Source organism: Falco rusticolus, chromosome 1 (assembly GCF_015220075.1).
Source record: "Falco rusticolus isolate bFalRus1 chromosome 1, bFalRus1.pri, whole genome shotgun sequence".
Lineage (NCBI taxonomy): Eukaryota > Metazoa > Chordata > Aves > Falconiformes > Falconidae > Falco > Falco rusticolus.
Window position 1 is genome coordinate 42348735 of NC_051187.1, and position 27059 is coordinate 42375793.

The 27059-nt window shown below is 54.4% G+C and overlaps 1 protein-coding gene across 1 annotated transcript in view; it reads right to left on the reverse strand.

The window, feature by feature from the left end:
- Positions 1-26823, reverse strand: part of MMP17 (matrix metallopeptidase 17) — a 65910-nt gene extending 39087 nt beyond the window's left edge. The window contains 1 exon segment of the mRNA XM_037376814.1: positions 26081-26823. Coding sequence (XP_037232711.1) covers positions 26081-26209 — 129 coding nt within the window. The 5' untranslated portion in view covers positions 26210-26823.
- Between the last annotated feature and the right edge of the window lie 236 nt (positions 26824-27059).

Consider the following 27059-nt stretch of genomic DNA (forward strand, 5'->3'; position numbering starts at 1 on the left):
CCCCACATTGACAAGACAAACAGGAAAGGGAAACAGGGAGGAGGTGGTGTAGGCTGGAGGTCACACCATGGGGAGCACACGTCCCCCACAACCTGGGCAGGTGCCCCAGCCACCGAACTTCACTGCCTCCAGGCAATCACCCACTGCAGAGCTTTCCGTTATCCATTACTATCTAGCCTTTCTACCTAGTTAAAGCCTCAGGTTAAAAATAAAACAATGTTTTTGTTGAAAATGTGGCTTTTAAATTATTGGTTTTTTCTTTGGGGAATTATCTGCAACTGATGGAGCATTGCTGGGGAGGCGGTGTGGCAATGATGCTATCAGCTGGCTCCCCGCCAGTGTGCACCAGGCCATAATGGTTAATGAACCCCTCATAGCTTTTGTTTTGCTCCTTTTTCTGTATTTAATGCCACCATTTATAAGGCCCTTGGGAAAAGAAATGGGTTTGCATGTGAGTGTCCTGTGAATTTTCTGCAAGAAACCAGGTTTTTGTGAACAGGGATGCAGCTGAGCGCCTGCGTCTAATGAGGTTACATCAGCTGGCTGTGTGGGAAGGGTGAGGGATTTGCAAGACCCTTTCCTTTTTCTTTCTCTCCTTTATTTCCTTAAATAAATGCCTTTTGTCGTCTTTTCCCCGCCTTTCTGCTTTGCAAACAAGCCTTTAGCATGTCTCAGCGACCATGGCCTGGCACGGTGGGTGGCTGCAAGCAGAGAAGCAGAGGCACACGGGGCTCCCCAAGGATCCCCAAATGAAAGCATTTGTGCTTCCAACAAAATGAAGCTCGAGGGTGGCCAAGTCGATGGAATTTTGCTATCGAGGGCCATGTTGCCCAATTCCCCAGATGCAGGATGTCACAGCCAGCTCAGGGGCACAGATGCCAGCCAGCCCGATGAGGGGAACAGAGCCAGTGGAAACCTTCACCGCGCATCTCCGAGCTGTCCGAGCACGACGCAACGCCTGGCCCGCAGCATGGCTTCCCACTCTCTCCCAGCCACTGCCTTTTATTTCCTGGCAGCTCCAGCCCCGGGCCGGGAAGCCCTCGGAGCCATCCCTGTCTGATGGAGTAGTGCTGCACCAAGGGAACACAGGGGAAGGTCCATACAACTGTGCCATGGGCAGCAAATGAGTTTATCATGATCGGCTGTGTCGCAACTAATGCAGGGTGGTAGCAGGGTGCTTAGAAGCCGTAGGTGCTTAGCAGGATGAGTATTTCTTGCTGTTGCAAAGAAATGCAGGCAGCATGTGGCTCCCCTTCCCCTGCACGTACAATTAAAAAAAAAAAAAAAGGGTATCTGTATCTTCGGCTTCTCCTTTCTCACTTGGATTAGCCCTGCCACGGGTGGCATGAGGCTTCTACACTAACTAGGTACAGCAGGAGCAAAACAAACACAGAAGAAGAAACAACCAACCTGCTGCAAGAGTAAAGTTACTCCACAGCAGCTAAAACCAGAAATCAAAGCCCTTTTCCCTGCTGCTGCTCTCAGGGAACACAGAGAGGGGTGGCTTCACCCAGCCTGCACTGATCTCAGTCATCTCGACATTTAATTTTGATCTGTCTCTTTTCTTGCTTTCATACAAACACCTCACTTGGCTTTGGCCAATCCATCCATCAGGCTGAGCTTTCAAAACAATAAAAGGAGATGTCTAAAGTCCATCTTGTAGACAAGGGAAGAAATCTTGCAGGTAGGACTCACCACAAGTCAGGACAGCATTGTTATGTATCTATTCTGTGAATTAACACCTTTTAGCCAAGCTAGTAAGACTTGACTCCTTTCCAGCCCATAAGCTCATGGTTTTACTAAGTAGTAAGTATTGACTTCTAAAAGGACCGAGATAATTTTATGACCATCAAGAATATTTCAAGCTATACAAAGCCAGATAATGGCATGGGGGTGGGGGGGTGGGAACAAATCAGATCAGTTCGTATATATCACGCCTTAACTACTGACTGACAACAGCCAGGAAGGAATTGTTCCTTTCAGAAGCAGCATTTCATCCCCCAGGCTGGGGGAGCAGAGAGCACATTTGCCCTTCACAGAATGGGCTCAGAGAGGAGCCACGAGGTCCACGCTCCCACCAGCGCCGGGGACCCTGCCTGCCCCGGCATCCCTCCCTCTGACACGTCCCTGCGCTGACACGTCGCCTGCAGAGCCCAGCTGCACACGGGATGGAAAAACACGTTTCTCTCCCCAGGCGAAGAGGGAAAGCCACCAGCACAGGGCTCACAGCAGAGCTCCAGAGGAAAGCAGGGAGAAGACACGACATGAAAACATGCAGGAGACATCTTCTCTGCGACCAACTCAGAAAAAAAATTAAACTGCTAATTAATAGAGTGGAGAGGCAAAAGAATTGAACAGGAGCCCAAACAGATTAATTGAGCTTGCTGGAGAGGTAGGCAGGAGCATGGCACCCGGCGGGCCGGAGCTAGCAGGCAGCAGCCAGGCACTTCTCCCCCGTCCCTGCAGAGAGGCAAGCTGAAAACCAGGTCCTTGTCACGGTGAGGACAGCGAAAGGCAAAATACTGTATTTGTTCCTCAGTTCCATGGCTATAAAGTGCCTTTCTCTGGAGGACCAGCACTAAGCACAATCCGGCACTTCCACTGCCCCAAAGCCTTCTCTCATTTTGCCACCAGTTTGCCACTTCATGGGCTGGCAGGTTTTGGGGAGAAACAGGGCAGGCAAAGGAAGGGTGAAACATCAGCTCCTATGAAACTGGGGCTAAACTCCCACAGCTCAAAAGGAGCCAGGATTTCTGCCCTGCACCTGATCAACCAGGCAAGGAGGTCTGGGAAGTCACTCCAGTGAGACCCAGCCTCCGCCACGGCCCCAGTTTGCACCAGGTGGGAGAATAAACATGTCAGTGAAAGGCATCCTCTGATCAATGGAGGGAGGAACAGAAGAAAATCTATTCAGATTGCTCTGACACAATTTAATCTGACTAAAAGCCATGACCACAGGGGCAGCAGCAGGCTGACACCCACAGTAACCCCAGCCCACCAGCTCAGCAGGGCCCATTTTAAACACGGAGCTAACAAGAAGTTCATTAAGTGAGCATACTGTGTGCTGTTGTGTTGTCCTACAAAGAGCATTAAAGCAGCTTTCTGGCTCTTGGGGCACAAGTGACACATCAAATGGCTTGGGGACCCACTCAGCGGGCGCTGGGGTGGGCAGGCTCCACCCGGCCATCTCCAAAGCCTGCCATGTGGAAAAGCAGCGTGCAGGGTGGGTTAAGAAACACCAGAAGAAGGCAAGAAGAAAGCATTGCACACCCAGAGAAAGAACATCACAGACTGCCTGGTAAGAGAGAGCAAGCATCAGCCAAGAGCAGAAATAAGGCAGACCCTGATGAAGATCCAACTAAATAGAAAAATCACAGCAGTAAGCTGCATTACAGGGATTTCTAAAGTGAAGGCCAGTTCAAGAAGAAACTGGTGCTGGTAGAAGCTTCACCCCCCTGGATGCTCTCGAGGCTGTGTAAGCGTGGCCCACCACCTCCTGCTGCCCCCAGACCCGCCCCGGCCTTCAGCAGGCAGGCAGCAGGCACATTGCAGGAGGCGGCTGGCTACCCTGTGGCGCACTGTGCCAGCCAGGAGCATCGCTTGTGCCGTTGTCCCCCCAGCAAGGCCTCCGTGCAGCACCAGCATCCCCACCAGTCCTGCCAAGCAGTCCAGAGCAATGCTGCCCACCCACCAAGCCATCACGACCCCCGCTGCGGGTCAGGTAGTAGCAAAGAGGCCCATGTCTCCCTGCTCCCCTGCCTTTGCACCCCCCGCACCCACCCTCCCGGCTGTGCCCGAAGCAGCACAGATAAACCTGCCATCTTCAGCAGCCCAGCAGGAAAGGATTACCAACCATCAATCCTCCACCACACAGCAAACTGGAACTATTCAGAAAAAGCAAGCAAGCTCTTTGGGTAAGAAAATTTCAGCCAAACAACTGTAAGCAGAGTAAAGTCAGGATGCACTTAACCTGGGCAGCAAGAAAAGTCATCTCAGTGCCCTGCTCCTGCCTCCCGCTGCTGCTGGGGGCTCTGCCAGCTGCCCACGCGCAGCCTCAGCAAGTGGGGCCGAACGCCCCTCGGCCAGTGTGGGCAGGATCCAGGCAAGCGGTGGGCAGCAGCCCCTCGCCATCCCAGCACCAGGGACACAAGGACAGCAGTGGAAAAGCCAAAATCCCTTGCCACTGGAGCAGAAGAGACCAGGAGAAACGAGGCGGTGGGCAAGCGGGGAGCAGCCAGGGACAGGAGCCTCCTGCGGAGCCCACATAACACGTAAGTGCATTTTAATGTTACGTAAGGGTGGACTTTACAAGGTCTGTTTCAAAAGGACCTTGCTCTAAGGAAAGGTTAAAGACGGTTGAATTATTCTCTCTGAACTCAGAGGCTCAGAAGTGACATGTTTCATGTTGGTTACGGTATCAGAAGCTGGAAGTGCAGCCCCACGTGGGGTCTGGCTGCTGCGGGGGTTTCGGGCTTCAAGGGAAAACAAAAAGTTTGCAGGAGACTATATTTCTTTTCATTTGTGCACTTACCACAGTGCGGGCTCCAGCTGGGACTAGCTAGAGGAGTGGTGAAAAACACTTCCCCCCCTCCTCCCCCCACCCCCCCTTAAAGAACTGGCTGACTATGCCATTATTCAAGCTGACTTTGTGACTGGGAGTCTCCAGGATACCCCAGGGAAAACTGAAGCAGCATCCTCAGATGCTGCCCTTCCCTGTCCTCTTGGTTAGCCAGGAGGACAGAGCGGGTCCAGCACGGCCAGACACTCCCTGGGGCTCTCCACCTATGCAAGGCACCTGTGGGTCTGCGATCCCTCATCCAGCACCCCTCGGAGGAGACCTGCCCCGCAGCAGTGGGACACTGCATTTCCATCACAGACTTAGGATGCTCCCGGACAGCATTAAAGGAGATTTTGGTCCTGCTTCTGCCAACAGGCAGCTCCATCCCTGCCCATCAGCACGCCCTACGCTACGTGCCTGCAGCAGGAGCTCCATGTCCTAAGAGAAGCATTCCCAGTCTGGGCTGCTGTGGTGGCGTGTCCCACCTCTACACCATGCCAAGAAACAGATTAGTTAATAGACAAGGAGGAAATATTTACTGCTTCTCATCAGGGGAGGTATGAAGTCAGCCTCCAGTCCACCTCAGAAGGCTGCGGGTACCTTGCAACCTTGTACTAGGAACACACTAATGAAGGGATATGATAAAAAAAAAAAGTTATTAAGCAGTTCTAAGACTCTGCCTTTCTGCCTTGCCATATGACATCCCACTCTCCAAGCCCAGAAACTAAGGGAGAAGGGGGAAGGTGAGACCACTGCCCCCAAGGGACTGGCCACGGCCCTGCCCCAGGCAGCTCTGCAGCATCTTTAGCAAGAGCAGGAGGCAACCCCAAAAAAACAGCCTGGGAGAGGCTTCAGGGGCCGAGTACTCAGCCTAATAAGCTAGTTGAGATGCTGAAGCAGCTACATAAAGAACATATAGTTATGCATCATTTTAATTATGCATATAATGGCTTTATATTATTGTTGCCTTATTTCATTATTGAAATCCTTTATTTCACATATACATTTTAATTCTCAAATCCAGCCACCAACAAAACTACTTATAAATAATTTAATACACAACAAGGCACTGCTTCCTCCAAAAGCAGCAATCCTGGAACATGGTTACTGGAAATTCTCTTAGTGCCTGACACTTTAATATCATACCAGAGCACCCAGAAGGTAGCAATATACAGCTCCTCCAAGCAACACATGCTCATTTAGAAGCTGTAGTGGAGGAGCTTGTGCGAGAAGAGCATCTCCTGGTGATCATCAATATACAAGAGAGGTCTTTGGCACGTATCGAGGCAGGAGAGCCTGCCAGTGAGTTTGCAACACCAGCTTGAGAGCTGCACAGAGAGAAAGAAAAGAAACCTTCAGCCGCGCGGTCCTCTCTGCCCCAGAGACTCACAGCCAGCTACACAGATTGGGCTGGGCAAGAACATTCCCCTACCAATGTCTTTTGGCACCACAACACCACATTTAGAATGGAGAAGAGTCGTTAGGGCGTGCTGAGCCACATGGAGCAATGACGAAGGTCTCGAGCACTGATAGCAGCTGCCGAGCACCAGCAAAATAAACCCAGAGGAACCAAAACAAAACCCTCACCTCCCAGCTGTACCAGGAGGAAACACTGTTAGTTATCCTAGTCCACAATCAGCATTTGCATAATAGATATATTTTTCTAATGAGGTTTGTCAGCTTTTCTAATTACACAAGATACGCAGCACAACACCGTAATTTTTCATATACCTGCCTCGCTTTTTCCTTCTAATAAAATGAAATTAAATACAGATCCATCCGTGCAATCTCTGCCCCAATGGAACTCAGACTTCCACCGCAGGCATCCACACAGCCAGGCTTTTACATTTCTTTATTGCATTTATTCCCCCAACAAAGTTGTATTTAAAATGTACAGGCTAAAACAATAGGTACCTACAGACAAAAGGGCACGAGTGCACTCTATCTCTTTTCACTTCTGGTCCTGCTACAGTGAGCATTTGTAGCCTAAGACCCAACGAGGTCAATGGGAAATAAGCAGGTGCCTTAAGTTTTAGGCATGTGCATAAATTAGTCGTTACCAAAGAGACTACACATGTGCATATTTTACTGATTGCTGAATCAGTGCTTTTAAGCTATCAAATTGGATCAGCCTGATTGCCATCACAGAGTACCCTTTTGCTTCCCCACCACTAAGGCAAGACCTCCTTAAAGTGATTATTTTTGCATTATGCAGTGGAAGGGCAGAGATGCAGGGAGCTCCCCTGAGCCCCCGCTTCCACCAACCCTTCTTGGGGGGGCACCTATGCTACATGTTCAGCTCAAGAAAGTAGGAGATGTAAGCGTAGCTGCTAAGGAGACAACTCTTGCTTTGCAAAGGGGAGGTGAAGACATCGGTGTGCTGTGGGATTACACTCTGGGTTTGCTACATGGAAGACACATGGGCACTACACAAGCCGCCTGCTCTACAGTAAAATGGGAAATTAAGACGTATTCCAAGGTAACATCAGATTTTGCTAGTAATGCTAATGAAACCACAGCTGGCATTAAACTGATGGTGATTTTGGGTGCTGACAACAGCCTGAATTGGTGCAACAACACAGTAGCAAAAGCATTTGCAGGTGGTGGTGTCAAACAAGTGCAGGCAGCGCTCCACCTGGATGATGAGCTTCCTCCGCACCCCTCCCACAGACAAACCCAGAGCATTTGCTAAGGCCGGTAAGTGGGTGCTCTGGCTTGCCCCCAGCACTGCCTGTGCCAGCCCGCCCCGCGGAGGGCCCGATGCAGCACGGGGCAGGCAGGCTTCTGCCCGCGGCTGGCGTTTTGATCCCTGTGCAGGCAGCGCTGGGCAGGCTTTGCCCCCGCCTGCTGGCTCCTTCCCAGCCCCAGCCCCAAAACCAAGGGGTCAGCTGCTCACCAAGCACATCCCAAACCACAGCTTCTGGCCCTCCAGCCCCACTTACATGTGACTAGGAGGTGTTGCTGCAGGCTGGGTTAACTCCAATTTTTGAAGCCTCCTGAGATCATCATATGCAGGTCCCACGGCTGTAGCACGTGTCACCCTCCGATCCTCCCCATGCTTTCATCTGGTGTGGGAGTGCCAGGACCCTCCCAGGAGCAAACAGCCTTTGCAAAGGGCTTTATCTTTGCTGGCAGGGAAGCCTTGAAGGTTCAGAAGGCAGCAAGGGAAATGTGTGCTGTCAAAATCAAAGCTGTGGTAATTAAGCAGGAGTTTCCTCTGTCCCAGGGAGGCGGCTGACAGAGCAGTATTTGTGAGCGGGGACGTGAGGTTATGTTCTGCAACGAGGAACTGCACATACAGAGCGTGAAAACTCATCCTGCCCAGCAGCGTGTGGCACCAGCCCCATGGCTGTGGTGGGATCCAGCAGCAGGGTCACTGGGCTGCTGAGGCACATCCTGCTCCCACATACAAGGGCATCCTGAGGACCCTTGCCCTGCTGTTCCAAGTTCATCCTCACCCCACAACTCAAAACTTATCCTTTCTTTGTTCAAAACTAGGAAAATCTTCTCCTGCTGAAAAAAGAGGTGGGGGTGGGGAGCAGCATCTTCCAAAGCACTTCCCGGTCTGATGTGCAAAAGCCAATTATCCAAAACAGAGGTGAATCAATGGAAAAGGCTCTTGGGCATTGGGAAAGGCAGTGGCTGCCCTTTCCCAGGGCCATGCACAGCCTGGATCGATGCTGCTCTGCATCTGGCATCCACTCTCCATATTTCTATTTTTTCCAGTGATGGGTTGCCAAGGTGTCAAAGTCAAATCATTTGAATTTCTCACTGAGTGAAAGACACTCAAGGTTCAAAATTACACCTTGACCCAGTTGGGTCATTTTGCAGCAATTATCACCAATTTCTACGGTGAAAGATTGTAAGAGTTCAGAAGAGGAGAAAAGAACATTGCTTATCCTTTCTTCACCTTGCATACAAATGAAAAACAAATGTGATCTTCTTGCTCTTGACATAACCATGCTTTAAAGAGCTTTACAAACATCCATTTCCTCATTCAAGCTCACATAGAAGACATATTATCTCTTTTAAATATGCCTGCTCCTTGGCAGTGTGCAGCCTATCCCCTACCTTTAACATTTTAAGAAGCCACCAAGCGGTTATTTGCAAAACTGACGTTAGGAGATGGATATAATCTATTTAAACCTCAGCAAAATTGGCCAATTTAATGAGGTTTTAACATACGGTTGAATTAATCAAGTCACACGGATTATGAAATGTGAAACGCAGGCCCCCCAGCTCTCCACCCGCATGGGAGCAATTTGGAAAAAGCCCAACCGTCTCACGGCACAGTGAGGAGAGAAAAAAATAATAATAAAGGGAATGGTTTCCAACACACACCGGCTTCCTGAGCGGTGATGCTCTCCCTATTAGAGCGCCTCTGCCTTGCGAGACTTCCACCTCGACTCCCCTTTTTGGCCTTGCCATGCCCCACTCCTTTGGTGGCGAAGCCCTGGGAAACCAGGAGCAACACCTTCGGGCTCTGCACCCACCCAGCACCAACCCTTCTGCGGCAGGGCCAGATCCAGCCCTTCCTCCCCACTTACCAGATGCTTTGGCTAACTCCTGCCTTTCCCTGCTGCCCTCTGCACAGGTACTGGCACCGCATGGTCCCCTCCCAAGGGAAGGAGCCCCTGTGCTGGCTGGAAGCAGCTTCACCCTTTTGATGGGAAATAAATCCAGGAAAAGGCATTTCCTCCAACATTAAGACTCCAGACTCCTCTGTCTTACTCTATCTTGTTTGCGAGGTCTTGCTATTCAGTTGCTTGGAGACTTTTGTTTATTGCCTTGTTTTTCTTTTGTTTTAAATGGCTGAAGTTAGTGTTTTAACTGAGATTGAGGGCAAAAATATTGATTCCCAGGCAAAACTGCCTGGAGCCTTCAGTGGTTTCCATCTTTTGCTAAAAACGTGTCGGAACGAAGCACAGCACCCTGTGCAGGTTGGCAGACATGGCATCGCACACCGAATGCGCCTTCCAGCATGGGTCACTGGCAGGGCCGGGGGACCTCAGCTCACAAAGCCACAGTGTGCTGCTGTTACGAGGGAGTTGCTCACTGGATCTGGATTTTTGCATCCATGCAGATTTTGTCAGCTGCCACCCTCCATCAGGCTCTGAGTATGGGCAACCGGGCAGCAGCACACCGGTGGTGGTCACCAGGAGTGCCCGGAAAGCCAGCCGTCCTCCTGTGCGCCACCGGGCAGCTGCCCTGGATGCTTTACTCAAAGCTGACGACTTGCTCGGGACAGGGGCCTGTGGCAGGCAGCCAAGCTGCGCCGCAGGCTTGTGCCAGCAAAACCCCAGTGGTGCCGGCTCCCACCTGGGCAGTTCAGCTGCACCCGGCAGCAGCAGCAGGTCCCAGCCCTGGGACTGGGACCCCCAGGCACAGGGAGACTTCGATGTTGCGGTGCCTGGGCTGCCGGCTCACTCCCTGTCCTCCTGCCCTATGTCGCAGCAGCGGCAGCTCCCCAGCATGCACCCTGTGCCGCAGGACCTGGACCTGCCAGCCTGGTGCGGGCGCAGTGGGCAGCAGCAGCTCCCCAGAGCCAGGCAGCTGTTTTGAAAACTATTCAGTGTGGCAGCGGCTGCCACGAGTGGATAAACGACAGGCAGGAGCACGAGCACGGGCCCCTGACAGAAGAGAGGGAGCTTGAACAACAGTTGCGTCACCCGTGGGAGGTGCCGGCTGCATCACCCAGGATGCTGGACCCACAAAGCAAACTCGGAAAATAGGGTGGAGGTTTCCAGTAACGGCAGGAGGGCAGCAAGGGGACTCAGGCATGCAACAAGGGGGGGGGGGTCTTCTCGTGCCCCACCACCCCCTGAGCTCTCCTCCAACACAGTGGGTCATTTTTGAGGGTGCAGGCAGCAGCATCACTCCCAGGAACACCTCTCAGCTGCCTGCACTCAGAGGGGGTGTTCAACAGCAGCAAACACAGCATACACAATGCTGAATCCCGTCCTGTTCTGCCTTGCCCCCAGCAACCCGGGACGGGCAGCATCTCCCAGGCACCGGCTGCTGCGCAAAGCCAGGGAAGGCAGGATGTGGTCTGAATGCAAACACGCCACCGACGGGAAGACAAATGGCTCCGGGGGAAATACAATGACCTCCCCGGCAGCGGCAGGAAACATTTGTCAAATGGCAGAAGTCATTAGCTGTTTCGCTCACCTATCGGAAACGTCACACCACTGGTGACGGCCGGTTAATGCAGACCTGACAGGGCTTCACGGCCAGAGCCAAGATCAACTCCTGCTTCAGGTGGCAGCAGACAGGTCTGCCCAGCACAGGCCTGGCCACTGGCCCCGGCACCCCTGGCTCTGCCCCTGCCTGGCTGGGGGCACAGCAAACGAGCCGTGCCAGGAAACCTGCCTGGCTTCTAGTATCCTTTTTGAAGTAACCCCCAGAACTCCTTTTTCTATAAAATCAGAAGATCTCAAAGCCTTTTGGTGAAAGGGAAGACTACTGAAAGCCTATCACGATGGGTGCGAAGCCAAAGACCTGAGCAGGTTAAGGACTTTCTTGAAACCCATGAAAGGTTGACACAAACCGCACCGAACCCTACGACCCATCCTTCTGGACAGCTTTAGGGCACATTGAGCTGAACTGCATTGAGCAGAAGCACCCTCTGGGGAAAGCCGCTTGGCTCCCACACACAGCAGAGCAGGAGCCAGCCACCGGTCACCAGCCTCACGTGTGAAGGAAGGAAAGCAGATATAGTTAGTGCCGTGGTTGAATTTTGCCTACCAGCCACCGAGACCCGGCCGTGGGAGCTGCTGGCTGCCTGGCCGCGTGGGTACCGCTGGGCCAGCCCCAGGCACCTGGCTTTATGAGGCTGAGGGTGGGCTCAGCAAAAATGAAAACTGAGAAACTGTCAGGTGAAAACCACCCTTCTCCCTTTGTGAGAATGGAGGTGGGATGGGGATAGGTGACAGCCAACACCAGGGCATGCAGATGGATTTACACAAATACTTAAATAAATGCATATACTCAGGCACTTAATAGAATTTAATACATTGCAAATAACATCCCACTGTAGCTCAACCGTGACAGCAATTATTTTCCAGTGCTGCCATGAGACCAGCAGCCCCCTGACCTCCCAAATTTGCAGCTCTGGCAGCAGGGAGATGGTCCAGTGGTGTGCCAGAGCCCGGCCCATGCTGCTGCCAAGTGCTCTCATGAGGTGCTTTTGCTTTGCAATTGCCTTAAAATAAGGGGAAAGGAATTAAATTAAGTGCACCCATCACCTGGCAATGAAATGTGACTGTCAAGGGTCCTTTCCAGGAAGTCATGAGGCCTCCTCTCCTCTCCTAGGAAAAATGGCACAGATATCTGGACCAGCCAAAAAGGGTAGAGGGAGAGATAGAGGAGGTTAACCCAAACCCAGGTGTGACCACGAGATGCTGAGACACAAAATGAACGAGCGAACTCATGCATTGGGTCGCCCTGCCAATTTAACCTTTAAATTTAACGTGACTGCATTAAGAAGCATTCAAGATAAGATGCATTTTCTGCATTACATCTGAAATGCAAAGGGGAGCTGGTATCCCCAAGAAGGGCAGCTGTGGCAGGGGGGACCTGGAGGGGTTCAACCACACCAGGCCCCTGCTGAACCTCCTTCTCCAGAGGGAGACTCACCCACCTCAGGCCCAAACTCATCTTCCAACCCAAGACAGCAACACACGCCTGGAGGCTCAAAAAACAGAGTGCTGGGAGTTTGTGGAATGATGCGGGGAAAACGAGCAAGAGGTCAGTCCCATAAAAGCCACCCCCCCACCACCCCCCCCCCCCCCTTAGCAGAGAGGCCACCTGCAGCAAAGGAATACAGAACTGCAATGAAGTGAAGATGCAATTTCTTTTAGCGGGTCCTGAGCCTCCTTCTGCAGTTAAGGCCCCAGCACAGGCACGGGTCCGTTGAGTCACCAAATCGACTTTTGCAGGCTTGCCCTCCTGGAGGAACCTCTCCTGCAAAAGCAGCCATAGGAGGAGAGCAGAAAGGGCTGCAAAACGCACGAGTGGGCAAAGCCACGTGGCACTGCCTCTGCAGCCTCCGCGGCAGGGCACTGCTGCCAGCTGCCTTGATGGAGTGCTGCTTTCACATGGCAGCCCTCCTCCCAAACAACATTTTCTCTAGAATGGAGCTGCATGTTAAAGGTCAGTATCTAATAAATATTTAGGCCTTGCCTGATTGTAACACAGCTTTCCTCGAGCATCAAGGAAATTCTCAGCCTGGCTTTCTTGCTCTTGAATCCGCAGCAGAGCAGGGCAGGTACCTGCAAAGCCTCTCCCTGTCTCCCCAAACGTAGCCAGGGTCACAGCACTCCCTCCCTGCCCAAAACACTTGCATCGCTTTCGGTCGTGTCCCGTTTTCTTGTTCTATACTCTTTAACAGTGCAGCGGTTTTGGGGTGCACAGACCGTCACTGGCACACAGGGGCAGTGGTGCCCAGGGATGCCTTGGGCACCTGATGCCTGCCACAGGCACGAGTCACTGGCATCACAAGCACAGTGCACCAAAATCAAGAGTTATTGTGAAGAGCTAAATTCAAAACACAAGGAAACAGCACTAGCACAAGGCTAGAAATAGGAAAAGGCTGTCAGAGATGTGAGGGCCAGGACTGACCCCCCTGGGTGCTGTTTTGCCAGGGCAGGAGGGAGAAACAGGATCACCAGGAGACCCAGAGTGGGTGGGAAAGGTCTTCCAGCCATCACTCAAACAGACCGTGGCAGGTTTTGGTTCCCCCTCTCCTGCCCAGAGCTGTCCCCATGGGTAGGGATGGTGCCAGGGGAGCCCTGCAAGAGCCTCTTGGCCGCTGCACGTCGGTGCATGCCATGCCATGCCGCACTCCATGCTGGCCACTGCGCGCTTTCCTTCCCCCTCCCCAGCACCGCGCTGGCAGGGCACCAGGGAAATTAAGCAGGCGATTTCTGCAGCCCAGAGAAAAGCAGCCATCTGGGCCCTAACAGACAGGTCATTTAATGAACAAAGGGAATTTTCTAGAGAAGCTGGAGAAATGCAACAGTCTGAATAAAAGAAGTGGTAACCCCTCTGATCCATCCAGGGGCTGCAGTAAGACAGCAGCTTTCAGGGAGTGCTGAATACCGGGTAACGCTCCATCCTGTCTAATTAAAGGCTGAAGCAGGAGATGGGCTGGAGCGGTGGGAAGCAGGAAGAAGCAGGGTGGGCTGGGGGTGAAGTTCAAGGTTTTCTGTGCCACAAAGAGCTGGGGCAGCTGCCCATGACAACAGAAGCAGCCACCCTGGCAGCACCCTCTGCCAAGGCACCAACTTCAGCACCTTTGGGGATGGAATTTACATCAGTAAGTCCCCTAGGAGACTTTGTGTGCCCTCATCTTCATTCTCAGCATATTCCCCTGCAGAAAGCACGCTTACTGCTCGTGTGACTGACAGAAAACCCTGGCGACTTTCCCAGGTCACAGCCCCAAAGTTCAGAGTACAAACCTGGCACCTTCACCCTCACTTCTGCACATCCACCACCAGCTACAGAAAGTTCCTTTCCTTTCTGCTCTTCCTCATAGAAAAACCATCATCACTCCTAATTCAATTTGCAAGTACTTTCTCATCCCATCGTTTTGTGCTCTGCCACATTTCATAACCTTGTTTTGCACGCTTGCAGGCAGTGCTCGCACTTCTCCTGGGGCTGGCAAGCAGGTCTCTTTTGAAGTTCTTCCAGGTTATTGAACTACTATGTTAATGCAGCTTGTTTCCCATCAGTTGAGGGCAGAGTGCCGGGGACATAATTTATTTTCCATGTTTATTTATGTCAGGAGAGTCCTAAAAGGATTTGTTTGCAGCTGCTTTGGTTGCTGCTCTTGCCGAGGTTAACTCCTGCCCCGCTGTGTGCCAGCAAGTCAGGCCCAGGGAGACTAGAGTCCACCGTCTCCTTCATGCTGTGGAAAGAACTAATTTCTTTTGTGCTTCTTAATGAGGAGCAGAATCATCCTTTTTTTCTGGCTAAAAGGCCCTTATGCCCCTGGAAGGCAAAGCAAGCTGGGAACCAGCATGGATCCCTTAGTCCTACACCCCTGCTTCTGCACATCCTCAGAGAAGGGACCGTTTGGTCACCTCCTTTTCGGGTGGCTTGAGCACGTCCCGTCCACACCCCCACATTAGGGACAGAGCAGACAGCAGTGTTGCTCCCACGGTGTGTGGGGTCCCCAGAACGAGCTCCTGTTCCAGAACTATATGGATGGAGAGCCGTAAGCCCTTGAAAAATGGAGGTTTCTGGATTATTCCAACAGAGCGATCCTCTCTGCCCCTTTCACCCTCACGGAGAAAGCAACTGGGTACATACTTTACTCCACCACCTTTATTACTATTAGTTCTCCAGGCTCAGTCATACCTGCAGGTGGTCACTTTTTTATTGCTATCAACAATATACAGCCCCAAATTGCAGACTGAGATGACCTCTCCTGCACCAGCCCCTGCTCAGGGCTCCACACCAGCCCTGGTTCATCCCCCACAGATGATGGCCAGGCTCTGCACCTTTTCCCAGGTGGTCCAAGCCCACGGCATCACCTCACTCCCAGCTGCTACCCAGCAACTTCCAGCTCTTTGGAGCATCCCAAGGTGATGTGCTGGGGAGCCGGCTGCCAATTAGTTTTCTCATCTACCTGGGAGGAGGGGAGCATGCTGAACCGATTTCCCCTATTGTCCTCACAACCATCTGGGCAAAGAAACATTTGTTGTTTTGTGATAGATCCCCGTGGAGGCCGTTCAGGCATCCCACCAGCTTGCACAGCAGAGCTGGCAATTTTGCCAGAAACTCTGCTTTAAGGAGTTTTGCAACATTAATTAAATTTCTGCAGTTGTATCTCTTGGCTCTGAATAAGACCCGAGACTCTCTTAGCATGTAAGGAAGGTCTCAGCTCCTTGTTCCCATCCAAACCCGGCTCTGAACAAGTCTGGCTTCCAAGGCTGAATTCCCTGTACGCAACATCAGAAATACAGTCTTGTCCCCAACCAAAAGGAAATGAATTCAAGACTATCAGGGTTCTGACACAGTACGGGTCTAAATAACCTAGAAGCTGAGAGATGATCCCACAGCTACAAAAAAAAAGCAGATATCCTTGCCCAGAGAACCGATTCCTCTAAATAAGCAAAAATGAGATCAGTGATCATGCAGACAGGCACAAGGCAGGAGGGACAGCAAGCCACCCCAAAGACTCTGGGTGAATTTGACACAAAACCCCCACAGCTCCAGCTCCCTTTCGCGTCCAACGCACACAGCCCCTGCCTTGGGCTGGCACCAATGACCCGGCATGGCTGGGCTGGTGTAGGCACCACTTTCCAGGAAAGCATGGAAGGAAGAGGAGCTGCCAAGCCTGGGAAATGCAGGAGGACACAGGTTGATTTTTAATGATTAGAATTCTTTAGAAATTTAAAACAGAGGCTGTTTTTTTCAGGAACAGGATATTAATAAATGAGATAGGAGGGAAATGTGAAGAAGACAAGGAGAACATTAACTCAAGGAAGCTGTGGGACTCGGGCTTCCTGAGCAGCAGGGCCAGATCCACTGCCTGGAGGTGGGAGATGGGCACGAGGCTCGCCAGGGTCCCGCAGGGCTGGGACACCAGAACAGAGGGTGGAACACAGACCAATGGTGCCGGGCTGGCATTTCCCACACAGCATAGTGCGATTTCTGGCAGCTATGATGGAGAGACCTGAAAGCAAGGTGGCTGGCGGGGTCAGAAGACGCTTGGCACCAGCACGTTCGCTCCAAGCCAGCCATTAATCATCGCCCTTTGTGGCCGGGGCTGCTGCGTGCACCACAGGGGCCGTGCTGGGCTGCGGAGGCAAGGGCCAGCAGGTTGGCACCACGGTCCCGTGGGCACGTTCACCCGCTGGCGTTCCCAGGAGGTGGCCACAGCAGCATCGCACCTTCCTGGGAGCTGCCGGGCCACCGCAGGTGGCAGGGCTCTGGGTGCAGGGCACCCACGGGCTCAGCGCCACTTCAGGGAGAAAGTCACAGTTTGTGCCACCGCCAATGAAGGATTTTGCTCTGACATAAATAGCCATTACTGCAGAATAAGGAGGCGCAGAAGACACTTTGCAAACTTTATCTGCTTAAAGCACGGCCTGCTGCCGCCACGCAGGGGTGCCTGCACCAGGGGCAGGACTGACCCCCCGCCGGGTACCTTAACGCCGCGTCGCTCGCCCGCTGCCAACAGCATCAATGCGAGGGCGCTGAGGCGCGGCCGGCGGGCACAGCGGGGGCCAGCTCAGCCCAGCCCAGCCCCGGCCAGCCCGGCACAGCCCCGGCCAGCTCAGCCCAGCCCGGCACAGCCCCGGCCAGCTCAGCCCAGCCCGGCACATCACCCTGCTCCCACGGGGCCGTCCCGGCCCCGCACCGGCACATCCCGGCTGTGCTCCCAGTCTCCACAAGAGGGCAGCAGCACGACACAGGCCGCCGGCCCCTGCCACCACCGCGGCCTCGGGGCGGCTGCAGCCGCGGGCTCGGGGGGCACCGGCCCCGGGGGGGGGGGACAGCGGCTGATGCCCACCGCCCCGAGGAGCGCCCTGCAAAGGGTGGGCGTGGGAAGCCCTGCCGCGGACCCCCGGCTCACCCGGGCACAGTTCGCTATGGCGCAGCCCCTCCGGCTCACGCTTTCCGAACAGCTCGGCTAAGAGCGAGGGGCTGCGGGGCGGGAACCGAGGGGCACCCACCATCACCCACCGCCAGCCTCTGCCCCCTCTGCACAGCCCCGGCAGGCAGCACGGCCCCCACCGCAGGGTGCTGGTGGGCTCGGGGCAAGCCCCGGTGCAGGGGAAGACCAAGTCGGAAAGAAATGGCCCAGTGTGGGCAGCCCCCCAGGAACAGCCATCGGGGTCTGCAGGGCCCCCCCAGCCCGGGGGGCAGCCAGCAGGCCGGCGGGTGTCCGGGAGGCTGAGGTCACCCGGCAGCTGCGCCCGGGGCAGCCCCCGCCCCAGGAACGCTCCTCTTCCTCGGGCCCCACGGAGCCAAGCAGCTGTCAGGAGCCAAATGGTGGAGCCCCGGAGCTGTACCTAACGGCAGGGAGCTGCAGCAGCGTTCACCGGAGGGCATCCCACGCCAGCCACCCAGCCCCAGGCTGCACCGGGCACCCCTCGCCAAGGGAAGCCTCTGACTACCAGAGACCTGGTGCTTGGAGCTCCGGTCGCCTTTCAGTGAGCAACGCGGTCGCATGGCCAGTGACTGCATCTCATGCCCCAGAGCCCGGCAGAGCAGGCACTTGGCGCTCCAGGCTTTAGGCAGAGAATGAGAATTTTAGTATCTTCTGGGGTGAATTCTTTAACCCCGGTGAGCTTGTAGAAGACTACTCAAATCACTGTTGCCCTGTTCACCGCCCACATGGGACCCTGGAGCGTGACAGCTGATCTCCTCTAGATTATCTTGATCTTGCTGGACATTGAGCAAGTGCACACCAAGGCACAAGGTGTATTAGGGATGCCAAAACAGCAACAGATTGTCTAATGGGGCTGTCATTCTGTCATGAAATATGACATGCATCCAGCCTGGGAGGAAGAACTGGATTGCTGTACAGTTCAGCGCCAGCTGAGGCCACACAAGATTATTCCTCATTTCAGAGTCTCATTGATCAGACCCGGAGGATACCTTTCTGCAGCATAAACAAAATGTGACAAAAGTCCCAAACCACCCACCTCTCTTTAGCTGCGCTTTATATGAAGCGCGTTGCCATTTCACAGGCACATCTATGAGGGATTTCCCTTTTGTGAACCCAATTTCCTCTTGCTTTTGAACAAAAACTCCTCTCTGACATGAAGGATGCGAAGGTAGAGACAGCATGGCTTGGTACAGAGCAACGGGGAATTTGCCAAGTGGCAACAAAATGGAGAACAAACAAGAAAAATAAAAGCCTATTTAATGCGGAGCATTTATCAAAGGGGCAAAGATGCTTCTCCAGCAGCATCACTGACTCCCCTTCTGTTGGCGGACACGCCGGGGGGACACTATGAGCAAAAAGAAGGAAGAGCAATGACAAAGTAAACACAAGTAACAAGGTAGGAACAAGCCTACAGGTTGGTAAGAGCTCCTCATGCTCCCCACCACGCCACCCTATCAAAGGCGCAGCCTCGACCAAGCGCCAGCTAGGACAAAACTAACGTTGAGTGGATCTCTGGAGGAGATCCCACATGGTGAGCTCAAGGAAAACAGAAGAGTCATCTTTGTTTTGCTCTTCCTCAGTGATAAATGGGACCTGACACCCTTTCCCAAAGGCTGAATTCATCAGCTCCAGAGCTTACAGGTAATTAGATCTGGAGTCATGGTGGGATTGTCTCTAGCAGTCATGGTACCATCTTGCTCCTTGCGCTTTCCTTGGGATCCTATAACCGAACTTCCCAGGACCTACAGTAAGACAAAAGAAGCATTTTCTTCTGTTATACCCTCCAGCCAAGCAGACCTCTGAGGTTTTGGTACTTATAGGCCTCTGGGAAGGCACTGCCTCTAGGATGGCTATGGAGAGCCCAGCAGAGCCACCCAGCAGGTTAGGGTACCAGGAGTCACAGCTCTGACTTCGAGGGAAACATGAAAATCTGTCTCGTGAGACATACTTCAGCCACAGTACCAGCAGTAGTGCTTCTGCATGTGCCAACACCTTGCTGAGAAAAGCAAATCTTCATGAAGACGTGACTAATACGTGGACAGCCAAAGCCTGAGAACAAGCAGTATCGCCTACAACTCACAGCATTTTGGGAGGTCTACAGCTGTCAATCAAGTGCACACTTCCTCAGATGAGCATTTCCAGGCTTCCCTCTCAAAAGGGATCCCATGGGAACCCCCTTCCTCACACACCAGTCTTCTCCATCTTTTTATCCCGCTCAGGTCCCCCCCAGGGTTCAGCTGCTTGCTTGGTCCCAACACCGCTCTCAGATCTGCTTCCTTAGCCTCAAAAATGCCTTGGACAGAGAGATCCTCGAAGTCTGGCAACAGCCTGTGAAGTCTCCTTTTGATCTCCTGGTAGTCTGCCATCTCCTGCAAGGGGCATTTGGTGGAAAGTAGAAAAATCCAGAGACAGGTGGTTTGGGATGGGAGCCCTGGGAAAGCTGTAAGGCAGTTAAATGCGCCCACCGTGGTGTAGGACAGGCAACTTCCACAGATGAGGATGAACCTGTGGATGAAGCAGTCCAGGCCTCTTATCTCCCACCAGTATTTTGGATGAGGGAACCTGTTGTCCTGCATCGTCACAGAAGGCTGTGTGTAGCAGGCTGCATAGGGGACAAATGCAGGAGCAAATCCAGGACGTGACAGCAGTGCCTGGGATGTCGGGTGATCTTCAGCAGCCGGGAGCTGAACCACAGGAGATGCCAGTTGGGCTTTGTGAAATGACAAGACCATGTAATCCAAACATGTCCATCACCTTCAAGCAAGGATCCTGTGACACACGTAAAATTGCTTTTGTTCACCCAAAAGATCAATATTGTCAGGATGAAATAATATGTCAGCTGGTGTGAAGAACTCTGCCTGACCACTGACAGTCAACGGGCAGAAACTCCCTCTTGAAAAAATATTTTAAAAATCCTGAATATACTACCACTTTCCAAATCGCTGTATTCAGACTGTAGATCATCTCCAAATTTCTTGGAAGAATGATTTTCTGTGCACGTGGTTTATTCTGATGCAGGAAATTCCTCAGATTAAATCGAGGGTTTTTTTCTATTAAATCATCATGGCTAATCAAACTGCCAGAGTCCCATCTGAAGACCATACTCCTCGGCGAACATCAGCATTTACTCCATGTCAGTTGAGGTAGGACTTTCCTCTGAACAAACCTGTTGTCAAAGACAGCTTCTCATTATGTTCATCTAAAACTCTCTGGTCCTTCGGCAGCTTCTTCCCCTCGCCCCCGCATGATAGCTTTGTTTTGCATGGGATTTAACTTTGCATGTGTGGTTTGGTGTGGGTTTTTTTAATATAACATCAAATCTCTTAATTCTCTGACCCAGAAATCAGAGACAATCCTCATAAAAATCTGGGACAAAGAAAACGCAGCTGCGTGCTTGCAGCAGCAAGAGCTCCCAAAACTCCCAAATCTACCCATTTAAAGTGGTTGTGATTAAAGAAAGCATTTTGAGAACTGTTGCTGTCAGATCTCGGGTTGTTCTGAAAGTAAATCCTTGGCTTTCAAGCACAGGTCTACTCTGAAAAAGACGCTTTAAAGAGTGACAACGCAGCGGCCCAGGCTTGCCACCAGCCGGCGATTCACACCTCCGATGGGAGGGCTCTGCTGCCCACCATGTCACCTCCATCACCACGCAGGGCACACCTGCCCCCACAGCATCCAGAGATGAAGGTTCTCCCAGCCGCAGCGCGACCTTTCCCAGCGCCGCACAGCCCACTCCTGCAGCACTTTTGCCAATGAGTAAATAATGAGAAATTAGCGCATGGTCCTGGCGATGAGTCAGAGAAACCGCCGCTGGCACTAACAAACCCGCAGGGACAAAGCAGGGTGCTGGAGGCATCCAAGCCCTGCGGTTTCCTGACAGCATCACCCATGTCATGCCCGTGCCACCCCCGTGTGTCTGGCTGTGCGGTCCCATCGGTGAGTCACCCCCAGACACCCACCGGGACAGCCCCGTCCAACGGGCCAGGGCCAGGACCGTGCTGCCCGCCATGGCCTCCCCACGGGTTAGTTTGGCCAGGGAGACCCACACATTGCCAGTTGGGGCAGGCTGGCACACCCAGCCGCCCCCCGTGCGAGAGCCCGGGGGGTTTTAGGGGCAAAAGGAGGGCACAGAGATACAGCTCCACCGCATGCTGCCACCAGGGCCAGCGGAGGGGCAGTTGGACAGATCTTCTTCTGCCCCCCCAGTGCTCTGCTGCAGCACCCAAGGGTGAGGCCAAGGTGGGAGCTCACCCACTCCATCCCCAGTGCCAACCCCAGGGAAGCCCCACATGACAGCAGGGTCACCCCCACCCGTTCCAAACCCTTCCCTAACGAGGCAGGGTCTCATTAAGGAGGGTGACGCAGCCCAGCTGCCCTGGGTACCGCAGCTGGGGCCCACGGTGGCCAAGCACAGGAGGAAATGGCATTGCTGTACCTGGAGCTCGGGGGTGCTCCCCCCGAAAGGGAAAGAGCAGTTCAAACCAGCCAGGGCTTTAATATCAGATTAAATGCTTTCACAGGAGCCTATTTGAAAGCTTCCAGACAGCCTTTTGTCAAGCCAATTTCATTTGCATTGTACTTTGGCTTCAAGAGATGCCTTAAAATGTAACCAGCAGCACTTTTTTTTTTTTTTTTTTTTTTAACATGGTAGCCTAACTTTCTTGGATGGGGCTGGGATGGCCACTGCTCCATATGGGAAGGCAACAAAGTGTTTTAAAGGCAGAGGGTCCAAGCAAAGCTCTCCTCTCCAATGCTGATGGCCTGAATGCATTATTGTTTAGGGAATCTGTTGAGCATTTTGTCCTCAAAGACTTGCCGTTTTAGAAGGCTGAATGAAGCTCCAACTGGGATTATCAATTTTTAATTTCCCCATTAGCAGAAACAGAAGGTTATAAGTCTGGTAGTTTCTCCAGCTAGAGGGAACAGCCTATTTCCACACGAGGATTTTACTTTAAGAGGGCTAGTTATCCCAAGCCTCGGACCGGGAGGTAAGCCGTGCCTCAGCACTGCAGCAGTTCAGGAGTTCCTGGCTGATCCCCGGCCAGGTGGGAGCAGGAGGGCGGCTGAACCAGGACGTGCAGCTGCACGTGGGCATCTGGCAGGGACAGCAGCAGGGTGCTCCTGCCCTCTGGCAGGCAGGAAAAGCGACCCAGAAACAGCAAGAGAGAGCCCCTTCCCCAGTCATGGGCTGGCTTCTACTTTGAAATTTGGCACCTGGTAGACACAGGGCACAGACTCGTAGGAAACTGCTGCTCCTCCTGCCCCTCCACTCCCTGATGTGGGGACACAGAGGAACCTCTGTTTGTCCCCCAGCCCACCACCGCCAGCCGGGAGGGCCCAGCATCACAGGGCTCTGTGCCACCCCGGCTCTCCCCACAAGTGCATCCTTGTCATTCAAATGAGAAGCTGCCACAAAGACGAGGGCCCTGCCCTGAACAAAGAGTCGCTTGGGAGTACAGCAGAGGGGGATGCGGGTCCGTGGTCTCCACCGATGAATGCAAATGCCTCCATCCCCTGGGAGCAATTTCTGAGGGAACAACAGAGACTGGCTTTGTGAGCGGGAGGCCGAGGGAGAGGCATCGTTCATACGCAAGCCCCCAGGAATGCCCAGCAAGCCCCAGCTGGAGAAACGCCTGGGGGGCATGCACAGATGTCCTCATCACCCCTAACCACGAAGTCAAGAAAAAGCAGCTCAGTCTTTTTTTTGCACCCGTGCTTTTGCAACCAAACTAAAGCTTTCCTAGCACTCCCGCATCCCTTGGCCACTGACGCCAGAGCCCACATCCACCAGGGCTGATCTCAGTGATGCCACCACCACCACCTCACCATCAGCTCCCATCCTGCAACCCCAGCGCCAGGGGAGAGCATCTCCCGAGGACAAAGCATCCCCCTCGGGGCCAAGCTTGCTCAGCACTGGGCATCAGTCCATCCCAAGCTGCAGCTTTCGCCTGGTGCCCAGTGTCCCAGCACACGGCTGCCGTACCCGCAGCGGGCAGTAACGCAGCCCAGCGGGCAGCAGCTGCCTGCTTAACAGCCAGCTCCTTTACAGACCAGCCGGGCTCCAGGTCAGCGCCTTCAGTGCAGACTCCACTGCGCCAGCTTTTCTGGAAAATAAAACTTGAAGGCAGACCTCCCTTCAGGCCTGGTTCAAAGCCCAGCAAAGTGAGAGCTCTTATTACTCAGTTACTACTAATGTATATAAAGTTTTGCTGCTTACACCTCTGAGACGCTCAAGCCCAACAGCCATAAAAAGATGCAATTCGTGAATGCTGGGCACTGCAGTGAGGAGGGGTTGGGGGGGTTACTGTAAAGGCAGCAGTGCAAAATGCAAAGTAGTAAATCTCAAAAGCAATGTACTGAAATTCAAGGGAAACACTCAAGTCAAGCTCCGTTCCATCTGCTATTTTATGCTCTCTTTGTTAGAGTAGCTAATGGAGAACAATAAAAACATTAATAATCAAGCTAGATTTATAAACTGGGCAGGATATTCCACTAGTAATGAAATCTGGAGAATCATTCAATATTACATTGCTTTGGGCAGCACTCTAACAAGAACTGCCTTTGAATTATAGCCCTCTTTTGTTTTGCTGAACTTTAATGTGGCCCAGCATCACTGTTTCATTTAAAACAAACCCTATAGCAGGACCGGAGCTGAGGACACAGCTCAGAGGCACAGTCCTGCTCGGCACTGAAAGCCTCTCAGCTGCAAGAGGGGAGTATTTGGGATGTAAAGGCTCTGTTGACATTGTGCTCTATTTACAGCAGAGAATTGCTGGATCTAATTTTCAAAGGTTAGCGGAGCTTTCTATTGCCATGCTTTCATGCTTCCTGGTTTTCAAATATTTGGTTGAAATGCATCACAGATCTTTAATTTCTTAGTTGCTTCATAAAGTGGATGTCAAATAATACTTCTTACTCTCGCTTCCCACACAGTGGTATTTTCTAGACAAACACCTCTGAAAATACCTTGGCGTTTTCTGCTCCCTGCTGCTTATTAGAGGGCATAAGCACAAACCTGCTTCACAGCAACCTCTCCACAATCCCCTTCAGCGCTGTCTCGAGCCAGAGAGATGCATTTGCCCCAGCAAGCACACTCACCGAAGGGGGGGAATCACTCCGACACCTATCTGAGACCATCCACTCTGCACTTCCCAGCCTAGATAGGGCTTGGTCTTAACGTAGGACTCCCTGATCCCCTGCTCCTGCAGTTCACTTCTGCACTGCTGCCACCAACCCCGGCACCTTTTGCTTTGCAAGACTGCCACAGCTCTTCAGCATTTGAGCTACTGCTCAAATCCAGTCCAGGACAAAAAAAGGTACTTTAATGCCTGAAAGTTGTCAGTGATAACTAATGAGCCCTCTTGAGTATTAACATTTAGCCTGTAAAAGCTGAGTGCAACATGTACGGTAGCAAGGGTAAAAGCAGGTCAGAGACAAAGCTTGAGTCAAATTGATCGGGGCAGAATACACCAATTCATGCGCCGTTTGCATGAAATATTAATTCCAGCTTTAACATTTAGAGGAAAGCAAATACACCATAACGATGCAGACGTACCTTATTTCCCCCACATTTTCCCTTCTGCTAGGAGCTGATGGGGAACAGTGTGCTTTGTCCTTCCCGGCAGGTGTTTGGGTAGGAGCCTGCGAGCCAGAGCACGCGCTCGGTGGCCAAGCCTCGGCGGCAGAGGCAGCGTCCTGGCGCACTGCTCCATGTGAGCCCTGCTCATTAGATAACCCTGCCATGCTGCAAATCCTCCCTCCCTCCTTCACAGCAGCACACAGGCAGCAATTTGAAATCCGCTGAATTTCAGGGAATTTCTCCAAACTGGCGGGACCAGCCCCAGGACTGCTGCCCACACCCAGCCTCCGCCAGCTTTCCCACACCCAGGTCTGACACAGTCCTGGGGCTTCTCTGAGCTACGGCTGGTATCAGCTACAAGAAACTTTTCCTCCTCCAGGAGGAAAGCCTCCATTTCTCCCCTCTCCGAGAGGACGGCGCAAAGCTCTGCTGACCTGCTGGCACCGTGACCTGGCAGGGACACGACCCAAGCCCTCGCTGCTTGCTAAAACCTGTCACCCTCCTGCAAACCGAGCAGGCACCTGTGAGCAGAGAAGCCGGACCACAAGGATGCCCACACAGACCACCGCAACGAAGTCAACCCTCCACCTGCCGCCGGCGCAGAGCAGCCCCCAGCGCATCCCCGAGCTCGCCCCGGCCCTCAGGGATCGCTCTTACTCCAAACGAGCCATTTTACCGGGCTTGCTGGCAGGGGTTTGTGTGGCTCTGCCGCAGGCAGGGAGCCCTTGAGGGAGGCCAGCCTCTCCCAGCGCCTCAGAAACCACCATCTCCGTGTGAGGGCTGCTGGGGCCATCACCCCGCGGATGCTGGGCTGGGGGAAAGTTGGGCATTTTCACACCTCGGTGCGTGGTGGGTGCAGGGGGGCACGGCGTGCGGGCAGCCACCGGGGGGGGGGGGGGGGCGGGGGGCAGCGGTTGCAAGGGAACGCACCGCACACCGGCTGGAAGGGAGGGGGGTGCCAGGCTCCAAAAGGGTTCCGGGCAGTGGTGGGGGGCACTGGGTACTGAGGGGGTAAATAGTCCCTGCCCTGGGCGCGGCGGGGGTGGGGAGCGGCACTAGATGCAGCGAGAGGCACCACGCAGAGTGCTGGGGGGTGAACACCGGGTGTAAAGGGGCACCGAGCAGCGGGTGCAAGCTGAGGGCACTGGCTGCAAAGGGGGCCCGAGCGGCGGGGTGCTCCGGGGAGCGTTGCTGCCGGGGGGGCTCTCCCAGCGCCGCGGGCCGGCCATGCCCGGGGACGGGGGGAGGAGCGGGGGGGCAGCGAGGCGGGTGCCGGCTGGGGGGGGGGAGCGGAGGGTCGCGGGGGTCGCAGGTAACTCACAACTCCCCGGGTGATGTCGTCCGCCGCGGGGGTCGGCGCCGCGGGCGCTTCTTGCCACGCCAGCCACAGGGCGACCACGAGGAGCATCTCCCGGCGGCGGGCGCGGTGCCGGGCGGCGGGGCTCAGCATCCCCCCGCGCCCCGCGCCACCCGCCGCCCCCCCCGGCAGGGCCCGGCCCCGGCCCCGCGCTGGGCTCCGCCGGGCCGCCGGGCTCCGCGCCGCATCCGCGCTCCCGCCCCGGGCTGCGGGCGCCGCCGGGGAGGGAGGTGGCAGGCGGGGGGTGGGCTCCGCTCCGCGCCGCTCCGCCGGGCCGGGAGGCGGGGGTGGGCTCTGCTCCGCGCCGCCGGGGGGGGGCGGGCTCCGCTCCGCGCTGCGCTGCCGGGGAGGCTCCGCCGCCGGGGCGGCTGCGGGGTCACATCGCCCCGCTCCCGCACCCCGCGGAGCGAGAAAGTTGCTTCGGGCGCTACCGCGGAGCGGAGCGCGTCTCAGCTGCTGCTGCCCGGGGCCGCCGCGGGGCCGTGGCTGCCATGCACCCCTCTGCCTCCGGCCGGCGGAGAGCCCCGACCAGCGGTGGCGGAGGAGGAGGAAGGATGGTAATGAGGGAGGCGGTGTCAGGGCTCCGGCGGGGAGGGGCGGCACAGCGCGGTCTGGCCGCGGCGCTGCGCTGCGCAGCACCGGCACCGGGCACCGGCACCGCTCCCGGCGCGGCTCGCAGGGAGGGCTCAGACCCGGGGCCGGTTGCGGCCCCTCTCAGCGCTGTGTTCGCCTGCGGCTGGAGCGTCCCGCGCTGCCGACACGCTTCTCCCCCGGCACCACCATTTCTTTAGCGCCAGCCGAGCCCCCGAGCTCCCCGAGGCGCCGTGGGCGCAGACCGGGAGGCCGGTGCGTCCCCCAGCAGCACCCAGTCCCGGCGCTGGTCCCCAAGAGCTGCGTAACGGGCTCCGCTGGCCGCGGCAGCCTGCCTCCCGGAGCTGTGAAT